We start from the raw sequence: 12049 nt of genomic DNA on the forward strand, positions 1-12049 counted from the left end.
GTGGATCCTCTGTAGATACTCTGTGGATCCTCTGTAGATACTCTGTAGATCCTCTGTGGATACTCTGTGGATCCTCTGTGGATACTCTGTGGATCCTCTGTAGATACTCTGTAGATCCTCTGTAGATACTCTGTGGATCCTCTGTGGATACTCTGTGGATCCTCTGTAGATACTCTGTGGATCCTCTGTAGATCCTCTGTGGATCCTCTGTGGATACTCTGTGGATCCTCTGTAGATACTCTGTGGATCCTCTGTAGATCCTCTGTGGATCCTCTGTGGATCCTCTGTAGATACTCTGTGGATCCTCTGTGGATCCTCCATGTAATCCATTCTCCTCCTCTTTGCAGCGCCGGGTCCATCAATGCCGACACACAGACCCAATTTAAAGGGACGGAAAGTGCCAGCACCGCACAGAACACCCTGACAGAGGCGCTGTCCAAGAACAGCAATGAGCTGAACGGTCTCCGAATAGACACCGTACAAGGTAAGTGACCGCAGACCGAATACTCGTGTCCAGGTCATTTCTGGATGGGGGAGGGGGGGAACAGCAGTTTATATATTTTCCTGGTGGTGACCCCATCCCATCCCTACATACAGGGTGTCATCGGGACAGGAAATGGAGGGTCAGTCTCTTCCTGTTGGTTGTATGATCTCAGATCTTGTCTCACCGTCCAATCACTGTCTTTCCTTCCTTCCCACAGCCAGCACAATGCCATTCGCCTCCAGTTCCGCCTCCACGGTGCCGGGATGGGGGATCGCTCTGCTGGTCCTGGCCTCAGTCCTCGTCCTCCTCTGCATCATCTTCATCGTCGTCATGGTGAGTACTTGGCTTCCTTCCAGTCATGGCCGTCCCATCTTCTCCGGGTTCCCAGAATCCTCCAGTCACTCTCTTCCTCTCCCTCCCCCGCAGATCGTCCTTCTCTGCCGCCGGAAGACCTCCGGATACATGGACATGTTCACCACCCGGGGCTCCTACCACTCCATGAACGACTACACCTCCTACCAGACGCACGGGCGCTACGTGGCACCAAACAAGTACGAGGTAAGTGCTGGCGCTGGTCATGGCGGTCAATCCTGCATTTTACTGGTGGCCAATGATTGCTTCAATATAGTGGAGTCTCACTTCTGTCGCTGCATTCCCAATCAATCATGTTGAAACTTAACAGAGGAGCACACATACAGGAACTATTTCAATGTAAGGTACAGGAGGCTCCACCCCCATGGAGCTATACAGAGGGAGGCATTGCCCTTCAGTGCCTGCAGGTCTGGAGACTCCTCCTACTGCGACTATTAGTGACATCACACTGGTGACGCCCACCTTACCTTCTCTCCTCCCTCTGATCCTGACTGTTGCCTGATTTCTGATGAACACACATACAGGAACTATTTCGAAGTATAGTACAGGGAGCTCCGCCCCTGCAGAGCTATACAAAGGGAGGCAGTGCTCTTTAGTGCCTGCAGTTCTGGAGCCTCCTCCTACTGGGACTATCAGTGACATCACACTGGTGACTCCCACCTTTTCTCCTCCCTCTTATCTTGAATGTTGCCTGGTTTCTGACGATCACACATACAGGAACTATTTCAAAGTAAGGTACAGGGAGCTCCGCCCCTGCAGAGCTATACAAAGGGAGGCATTGCCCTTCAGTGCCTGCAGGTCTGGAGACTCCTCCTACTGGGACTATTAGTGACATCACACTGGTGACGCCCACCTTACCTTCTCTCCTCCCTCTGATCCTGACTGTTGCCTGATTTCTGATGAACACACATACAGGAACTATTTTGAAGTATAGTACAGGGAGCTCCGCCCCTGCAGAGCTATACAAAGGGAGGCAGTGCTCTTTAGTGCCTGCAGTTCTGGAGCCTCCTCCTACTGGGACTATCAGTGACATCACACTGGTGACTCCCACCTTTTCTCCTCCCTCTTATCTTGAATGTTGCCTGGTTTCTGACGATCACACATACAGGAACTATTTCGAAGTAAGGTACAGGGAGCTCCGCCCCTGCAGAGCTATACAAAGGGAGGCAGTGCTCTTTAGTGCCTGCAGGTCTGGAGCCTCCTCCTACTGGGACTATTAGTGACATCACACTGGTGACTCCCACCTTTTCTCCTCCCTCTTATCTTGAATGTTGCCTGATTTCTGAGGAGCACACATACAGGAACTATTTCAAAGTAAGGTACAGGGAGCTCCGCCCCCGCAGAGCTTTATAGAGGGAGATAACACCCTTCAGTGCCTGCAGGTCTGGAGACTCCTCCTACTGGGACTATCAGTGACATCACACTGGTGACCCCCACCTTAACCCCTGAGCCCTAACCCTTCCCCCTCCTGGCCCCCAGACAGTGTTACTGCAAGCCTGATTTCAGCTTTCAGCTGGTGTGTGAAAAATGATCAGATGATGTGTGGAAGGATTTGTCCTTTGCTTTCTGTCCTTTCCCCTGTGCCGGTCACATGGAGAGGCTGAGAGCCGCCACATGCCGGTCCCTTCCCACCCTTCCTCGGGGTTAATGATTGACAGCGGAGATGTGCCGGTGTCCAGGAGACGGCTGAGCACAACATCTGCTGACGGCAGAGAGCGACCCGAGGCGCCAACAATAGCGACGCCTTCACCCCCCCATCACCCGCAATTTGCATCTCTTTTACTTGCAAATGATGAGAAAAGTCAATGTGTGCGGAGTCACCCCACAACCCAACATACAGAGGGGGAGGGGAGGGATGTATAGGAAATATACCGAGAGGGACCGCCCCCAACGCCACAACGTTATACCTACCACAGGAGCTTACACTCTAATATCCCCCCACATCAGTCTCTGTACCACAGGAGCTTACACTCTAATATCCCCCCACATCAGTCTCTGTACCACAGGAGCTTACACTCTAATATCCCCCCACATCAGTCTCTGTACCACAGGAGCTTACACTCTAATGTCCCCCCACATCAGTCTCTGTACCACAGGAGCTTACACTCTAATATCCCCCCACATCAGTCTCTGTACCACAGGAGCTTACACTCTAATATCCCCCCACATCAGTCTCTGTACCACAGGAGCTTACACTCTAATATCCCCCCACATCAGTCTCTGTACCACAGGAGCTTACACTCTAATGTCCCCCCACATCAGTCTCTGTACCACAGGAGCTTACACTCTAATGTCCCCCCCCACACCAGTCTCTGTACCACAAGAGCTTACACTCTAATGTCCCCCCACACATCAGTCTCTGTACCACAGGAGCTTACACTCTAATGTCCCCCCCTCCCCACATCAGTCTCTGTACCACAGGAGCTTACACTCTAATGTCCCCCCCCCCACATCAGTCTCTGTACCACAGGAGCTTACACTCTAATGTCCCCCCCCGACATCAGTCTCTGTACCACAGGAGCTTACACTCTAATGTCCCCCCACACATCAGTCTCTGTACCACAAGAGCTTACACTCTAATGTCCCCCCACACATCAGTCTCTGTACCACAGGAGCTTACACTCTAATGTCCCCCCACACATCAGTCTCTGTACCACAAGAGCATACACTCTAATGTCCCCCCACACATCAGTCTCTGTACCACAAGAGCATACACTCTAATGTCCCCCCACACATCAGTCTCTGTACCACAGGAGCTTACACTCTAATGTCCCCCCCTCCCCACATCAGTCTCTGTACCACAGGAGCTTACACTCTAATGTCCCCCCACATCAGTCTCTGTACCACAGGAGCTTACACTCTAATGTCCCCCCCCCCACATCAGTCTCTGTACCACAGGAGCTTACACTCTAATGTCCCCCCCCGACATCAGTCTCTGTACCACAGGAGCTTACACTCTAATGTCCCCCCCAACATCAGTCTCTGTACCACAGGAGCTTACACTCTAATGTCCCCCCTCCCCACATCAGTCTCTGTACCACAGGAGCTTACACTCTAATGTCCCCTCCCCCACATCAGTCTCTGTACCACAGGAGCTTCCACTCTAATGTCCCCTCCCCACATCAGTCTCTGTACCACAGGAGCTTACACTCCAATGTCTCCCCCACATCAGTCTCTGTACCACAGGAGCTTACACTCTAATGTCCCCCCTCCCCACATCAGTCTCTGTACCACAGGAGCTTACACTCTAATGTCCCCTCCCCCACATCAGTCTCTGTACCACAGGAGCTTACACTCTAATGTCCCCTCCCCACATCAGTCTCTGTACCACAGGAGCTTACACTCCAATGTCTCCCCCACATCAGTCTCTGTACCACAGGAGCTTACACTCTAATGCCCTCCCCACACATCATTCTCTATACCAGAGGAGCTTACACTCTAATGCCCTCCCCCCCCCCACATCAGTCTCTATACCAGAGGAGCTTACACTCTAATGTCCCCCCCCCATCAGTCTCTGTACCACAGGAGCTTACACTCTAATGTCCCCCCCCCCCCACATCAGTCTCTGTACCAGAGGAGCTTACACTTTAATGTCCCCTCCCCATCAGTCTCTGTAGAGAGGAGCTGACACTCTATTCCCCTGTGTATAGCACACAGTATAGGACCTGCGGCGTTGTCCTTGTCGCTCCCAGGACCGGTTCCAGCAGGATAACTGTAGGTTATTGAAGAGTCAGATTTGCATTTTGATGTTTGCATAATAAAGCGGAAAGTTTGGCGTGCGAACGGCGGATAATTACTGCGCCTCGGGGTCTCCGCCTACAAAGCCGGGATCCTAAAGGGTTAATGACCCGGAGAACCCGACACCTTCCGACCATACATTACACCTATCGTAGTATGTGTGATGTCATATCATAGTATGTGTGATGTCATATCATAGTATGTGTGATGTCATATCATAGTATGTGTGATGTCATATCATTGTATGTGTGATGTCATATCATCGTATGTGTGATGTCATATCATTGTATGTGTGATGTCATATCATTATTATGTGTGATGTCATATCATTGTATGTGTGATGTCATATCATTATTATGTGTGATGTCATATCATCGTATGTGTGATGTCATATCATTGTATGTGTGATGTCATATCATCGTATGTGTGATGTCATATCATAGTATGTGTGATGTCATATCATTGTATGTGTGATGTCATATCATTGTATGTGTGATGTCATATCATCGTATGTGTGATGTCATATCATTGTATGTGTGATGTCATATCATTGTATGTGTGATGTCATATCATTGTATGTGTGATGTCATATCATAGTATGTGTGATGTCATATCATAGTATGTGTGATGTCATATCATAGTATGTGTGATGTCATATCATAGTATGTGTGATGTCATATCATCGTATGTGTGATGTCATATCATTGTATGTGTGATGTCATATCATTATTATGTGTGATGTCATATCATCGTATGTGTGATGTCATATCATTGTATGTGTGATGTCATATCATCGTATGTGTGATGTCATATCATAGTATGTGTGATGTCATATCATTGTATGTGTGATGTCATATCATTGTATGTGTGATGTCATATCATCGTATGTGTGATGTCATATCATTGTATGTGTGATGTCATATCATTGTATGTGTGATGTCATATCATAGTATGTGTGATGTCATATCATAGTATGTGTGATGTCATATCATTGTATGTGTGATGTCATATCATAGTATGTGTGATGTCATATCATAGTATGTGTGATGTCATATCATAGTATGTGTGATGTCATATCATTGTATGTGTGATGTCATATCATTGTATGTGTGATGTCATATCATCGTATGTGTGATGTCATATCATAGTATGTGTGATGTCATATCATTGTATGTGTGATGTCATATCATTATTATGTGTGATGTCATATCATTGTATGTGTGATGTCATATCATTGTATGTGTGATGTCATATCATTGTATGTGTGATGTCATATCATAGTATGTGTGATGTCATATCATTGTATGTGTGATGTCATATCATCGTATGTGTGATGTCATATCATTGTATGTGTGATGTCATATCATCGTATGTGTGATGTCATATCATAGTATGTGTGATGTCATATCATCGTATGTGTGATGTCATATCATTGTATGTGTGATGTCATATCATCGTATGTGTGATGTCATATCATAGTATGTGTGATGTCATATCATTGTATGTGTGATGTCATATCATTATTATGTGTGATGTCATATCATTATTATGTGTGATGTCATATCATCGTATGTGTGATGTCATATCATTATTATGTGTGATGTCATATCATTGTATGTGTGATGTCATATCATTGTATGTGTGATGTCATATCATAGTATGTGTGATGTCATATCATTGTATGTGTGATGTCATATCATTATTATGTGTGATGTCATATCATTGTATGTGTGATGTCATATCATTGTATGTGTGATGTCATATCATAGTATGTGTGATGTCATATCATTGTATGTGTGATGTCATATCATAGTATGTGTGATGTCATATCATTGTATGTGTGATGTCATATCATAGTATGTGTGATGTCATATCATCGTATGTGTGATGTCATATCATTGTATGTGTGATGTCATATCATTGTATGTGTGATGTCATATCATTATTATGTGTGATGTCATATCATTGTATGGAGGATGATGTCAGAGAATATCATTGTATGGATGATGATGTCATAGTATATCATTGTATGGATGATGATGTCATAGTATATCATTGTATGGATGATGTCATATCATTGTATGTGTGATGTCATATCATTGTATGTGTGATGTCATATCATTGTATGTGTGATGTCATAGAATATCATTGTATGGATGATGTCATAGAATATCATTGTATGGATGATGTCATAGTATATCATTGTATGGATGATGTCATAGTATATCATTGTATGGATGATGTCATAGAATATCATTGTATGGATGATGTCATAGTATATCATTGTATGGATGATGTCATATCATTGTATGGAGGATGATGTCATAGTATATCATTGTATGGAGGATGATGTCATAGAATGAGGCTGCAGAGAAAGGGGCGTGTGTTTGAGCTTTGGGGTGCCCACCCTAATGCAGTATAGGCTGCGCACACCTATGGAGCATGGCTTGCGTTTTCGCCGTCCTTTCCGTGTGACCGCGGCTCCTATCTCCTCCCCGGACAGGTGATGATTTATGGAGGACCCTGAGAAGTCGGCTCCGCGCTGATAACGCCGCCAATGTAAACAGATAAAGTGGCCCCGAGCTGAACCCGCCGCTGATTTCCCAACACCGCCTCGCCATGTTTGCGCTTTACACAAAGGAATGGATGTCAGCGGGCGGCGGCGGCGGTCAGAACTGCGAGTTAATGATTAGCGGCGGATTGACTCGTACAATCTGGTGCCACGACACCAACTGACCCCCGCCCTTCCCCCGCGTCACAGCGCCATATTTACAGGAATCGGAGAATTCAACAGCGAAAAACCGAAAACCGCACTGAAAATCATTACAATCATAGGTTTATTTTTTATTGAATGGTCGGCTTTAAATGTGACGCGCCCGAGCGCACCCGCACTTTGTTGTACCTGTAGGCGTGACCTGAGCCTTAGGGATGGAACTATTGGGGGGGGGGACCAGATCTGCCATGGCGGTACTCCCCTCCCCCCTTACAATATAGGGAGGCTGCCCTGATAAACGTACTGCTGACCTTATAATGAAATGGCGCCAAGTCGGGGCAAGGTCAAAGTAAGCCCCTCCCCCTTAATGATCAGACCCGGGGACTTGCCGGCTTTTGTCCGGAGATGCCGGATTTTCACTGAGGTTTCCTCCTCCTCCAGACTGCGATTTCTGTCTCGCTGCTCAGGGGCGGGACTGACTGCAGTGCAGTCAGAGGGAGGAGTCTGTTCTCTCCACCATCCAATGGCAGCCTTTTGTGGGCAGGTAGTAGCAGGGGACACACCTCTTTCTTAGTACTGAACTCCTCTGGGGAGTGAGGCCGGCTGCCCTTCTTCTCCGTCATGTGATATCAGATGTGAGCTGGTTGAAGGTGTCCCCTCTGCCTAAGCACCCAAGGCACCTGCCCCTTCTGCCCCCTCCAACCCCGCCCTGATAATATCCTCCCCTTTGTCATGTGATGTATGAGCTGCTCCTTCTGCCCCCTCCTTGACCCCGCCCTGATAATATCCTCCTCCTTGTTATGTGACGTATGAGCTCAGAGCTACCTCAGTGGGTTTCAGGTCCCTCCCTCTGCGGAAGCGCCCAAGGCGGGTGTCTCTTCAGCCCCCCCTCTGACCCAGCCATAAAAACGGCCTCCTCCGTGTCATGTGATGTATGAGCTCTGGGCTACCTTAGCGCGTTGCAGGTCCCCTCTCTGCTGAAGCGCCCTAGGCGGCTGTCCCTTCTGCCCTCCCCAAGACCTGTCCCTGATCACAGCTTTGTCACGCCCATTCCCCGCCTTTATTATTGAACCTTTGACCAAGGACAAGTGTGTTGAGTGCGGGCTCCTCTGTGTGCTGTGGGCGGAGCCTATGATGGAGGCTGTCCAGTGGTTTCAGCTTTTCCTCCAGACAACCTCCCACCATCTCTGCCATGGGAACCCGGATGTATGACTAGTTGGTGCCGGGGGGGGGTTGGATTGTGTTTGTGGTGAGGACCTGTCATGGCGGCAGTGGGCGGGGCTCCTGTCCAGCCAGCGTTAGTTGTGGGCGGTCCAGCCGCCATGACAGGTTCTCATCTTAAAGTGAAAGTCTCCCCATGTAAGGCGCACCTCTGACAGTTCTCGTTTCTTCTCTTTCAGACAGCCGGGAACGGAACCAAGAACCAATTTTCCTACTCCAACCAGGGCCTAGAGACCGACAACCTGTGAGAAGGCCCCGCGGGGGAGGGGCCGCACAACCCCCGCAGACTGATCATTGAGAGACGCGGCACGCTGCTGGCCGCCATTGGGGGACAATTTAAAGGCGGAGCCCTGGAGCCCAAGGTACCGCCTCCGGGATCTCTTTATTCTATGGAACTCCGCCTGCAACAGAACTCTGACCCCGCCCCCAGGACTGCTGGAACAGCTTAGAGGGGAACTCCCCCCGCTTTATATTATTTCTTCTATGGGAAATCTACACCCCTTCCTGTCTATGGTGTCCACAGGCTTCTACCTGCCAGGAGGAACTTCCCTGCTCTGCTCCTGCATGAGCTGTGCTTCCATAGAGGAACAAAGGACGTTATGTTACATGGGGGGAGGGGTCACTTCTCAGGGTCTCCTGTGTCTGATTCTCAGCTCCGCCCCTTGATGCTCTGTCACCTGTATGTGTTATGCAGCTGGAGAAGTGAGACTCTGTAATGGCTTCCCCCCTCCCCTCCCCCCCCAGAAGATAGAGGAATCCTGGCAGTGCCTCGCCCCACCGTCCCCCACCCATATCCCAGGTGTCAGGGCGGAGTGCCTCATTCACCTGGATGGTTCCAGAGAATGGACAGCCAATGTGCAACCAATCAGTCCCATCATCACGGTGAGGTGCGCACAGGCGCGCCCCCCACGCCTCCGGCTCTTCCGCTCAGCCTGGCGGATAATCGCACTGAGTCAGAGCCGAGATTCCTTTCCTTCTCCCCCCCCCCCATGGCGTAATACACCCCCCCCTCCCCCGTGTGTGAATGTGAAAAGACAGGCCCGGGGAACAACAAGTGCCAGCATGACCCCATCTCCTACCCCGCTTCTTACCACATTCACCCAGCCCTACTCAGTCTTATCACATTCACCCCACATTCACCCAGTCCTCAATCTTATCACATTCACCCTACATTCACCCAGCCCTGCTCAGTCATATCACATTCACCTCACATTCACCCAGTCCTCAGCCTTATCCCATTCACCCACCCCTCAATCTTATCACATTCACCCCACATTCACCCAGTCCTCAATCTTATCACATTCACCCTACATTCACCCAGCCCTGCTCAGTCATATCACATTCACCTCACATTCACCCAGTCCTCAGCCTTATCCCATTCACCCACCCCTCAATCTTATCACATTCACCCCACATTCTCCCAGTCCTCAGTCTTATCACATTCACTTCACATTCACCCAGTCCTCAGTCTTATCCCATTCACCCACCCCTCAGTCTTATCACATTCACCTCACATTCACCCAGCCCTACTCAGTCATATCACATTCACCTCACATTCACCCACCCCTCAATCTTATCACATTCACCTCACATTCTCCCAGTCCTCAGTCTTATCACATTCACTTCACATTCACCCAGTCCTCAGTCTTATCCCATTCACCCACCCCTCAGTCTTATCACATTCACCTAACATTCACCCAGCCCTACTCAGTCATATCACATTCACCTCACATTCACCCACCCCTCAATCTTATCACATTCACCTCACATTCACTCACCCCTCAGTCTTATCACATTCACCCCACATTCACCCAGTCCTCAGCCTTATCACATTCACCCACCCCTCAGTCTTATCACATTCACCTCACATTCACCCAGCCCTACTCAGTCATATCACATTCACCTCACATTCACGCACCCCTCAATCTTATCACATTCACCTCACATTCACCCAGTCCTCAGCCTTATCGCATTCACCCACCCCTCAGTCTTATCACATTCACCTCACATTCACCCCACATTCACCCACCCCTCAGACTTGTCACATTCACCCCACATTCACCCAGCCCTCAGTCTCATCACATTCACCCACCCCTCAGTCTTATCACATTCACCCCACATTCACCCACCCCTCAGTCTCATCACATTCACCCACCCCTCAGTCTTATCACATTCACCCACCCCTCAGTCTCATCACATTCACCCACCCCTCAGTCTTATCACATTCACCCACCCCTCAGTCTCATCACATTCACCCACCCCTCAGTCTCATCACATTCACCCACCCCTCAGTCTCATCACATTCACCCACCCCTCAGTCTTATCACATTCACCCACCCCTCAGTCTTATCACATTCCCCCCACATTGGCTGTGCTGCTCTGGATCTTTTACCTGTAAAGGTGGGGGGATGGTGGGGGAGGGGTGTCAGAGTCGGGGGTCCGGCAGGGTTCCAGAGACGCCGTCCGCTCGGTGTGACGGTTCTATGACGGCTCCCGCCGCTCACTTTATTTATTGTACATAACAGAGTATCTGCACACTCCATGCTGATCCGAGGAGGCGGAGCCCTGTGCTGGAGACCCGCCCCCGAGGAACGCTACACTGTGACTTCCTATTTACTGAACTTATTATAAAGTGTTTCTTTTTCTGCAATGCAAAACCTCTCAGCCAATGGGATTGTAAGGAGTGAGATGACGGAATGTCGGGGATGGAAGGTTTCCCGCACATGTTACAAACCCCTCGAAGTTCTCCGCACACCTTACAATCTGACAGAACTCCCCCTTATCTATCCAATCAGGGCGGCCCTCCTTGGGATTGTACAATCAGATTGTAAGGTGTGTGGCCAGTTTTCATGATTTTATATATTTACCGCATTGCCTTTTTCTGGGGGGAGGGGGGTCCAGGGCAGATCTGAGGGCCCATGGGGGCGTGACTGACAGGGATGTCCCTCCCCCAGCTGCCTAGCCCAGCCCCCTTTTCCCACCCTCAGTGTGATCTATTTATATCTGTATTATTAATGATTTATTTTCAATAAAGAAAATTAAACAAATTGATTCTGATTGATTCCCATGATTGGGGGGGAGGGGCGGGGCGGGGTCACGGAAGGACGCCATCATTAACCATATATATGGGAGTGGTTTCCTGGGATTAGAGGAGAAGATATTCGCTGTGACCCTGGAATCGTTTTTATCAGCCAATGGACTTTCCCATGAGCCTCTGGGCCGGGTCCAGCGTCCCCTAGACTTACCGTTTCCATCCCTTCACCCAAGAAATGATGGTGGTGCCGCTGGTCACATAGGCGAAGAGTTAACACTCTTTGGCCACCTCTATGGCCTTGGGGGACATCATGACGTCACTTCCTGTCCAGGCTGAAATCTCTCTATGGCCTTGGAGGACTGGAGTTATGTCATGATATCACTTCCTGTCCAGGCTGAAACCCCTCTATGGCCTTGGAGGACCTGAGCGACATCATGATATCACTTCCTGTCCAGGCTGAAACCCCTCTATGGCCTTGGAGGACCTG

The 12049-nt window shown here is 49.2% G+C and overlaps 1 protein-coding gene across 1 annotated transcript; it reads left to right on the plus strand.

Annotated features, from left to right (window-relative positions):
* The first annotated feature begins 347 nt into the window (after positions 1-347).
* On the plus strand, positions 348-8825 carry MUC1 (mucin 1, cell surface associated). The gene is made up of 4 exons (XM_082275457.1): positions 348-484; positions 702-817; positions 911-1042; positions 8708-8825. The coding sequence occupies exons 2-4, from the start codon at positions 710-712 to the stop codon at positions 8774-8776; spliced, it is 309 nt and encodes a 102-aa protein (XP_082131583.1). The 5' UTR covers positions 348-484; positions 702-709; the 3' UTR covers positions 8777-8825.
* Positions 8826-12049: the final 3224 nt, after the last annotated feature.

Source organism: Pelophylax lessonae, assembly GCF_965119305.1.
Source record: "Pelophylax lessonae genome assembly, chromosome: 13".
Taxonomy (NCBI): domain Eukaryota; kingdom Metazoa; phylum Chordata; class Amphibia; order Anura; family Ranidae; genus Pelophylax; species Pelophylax lessonae.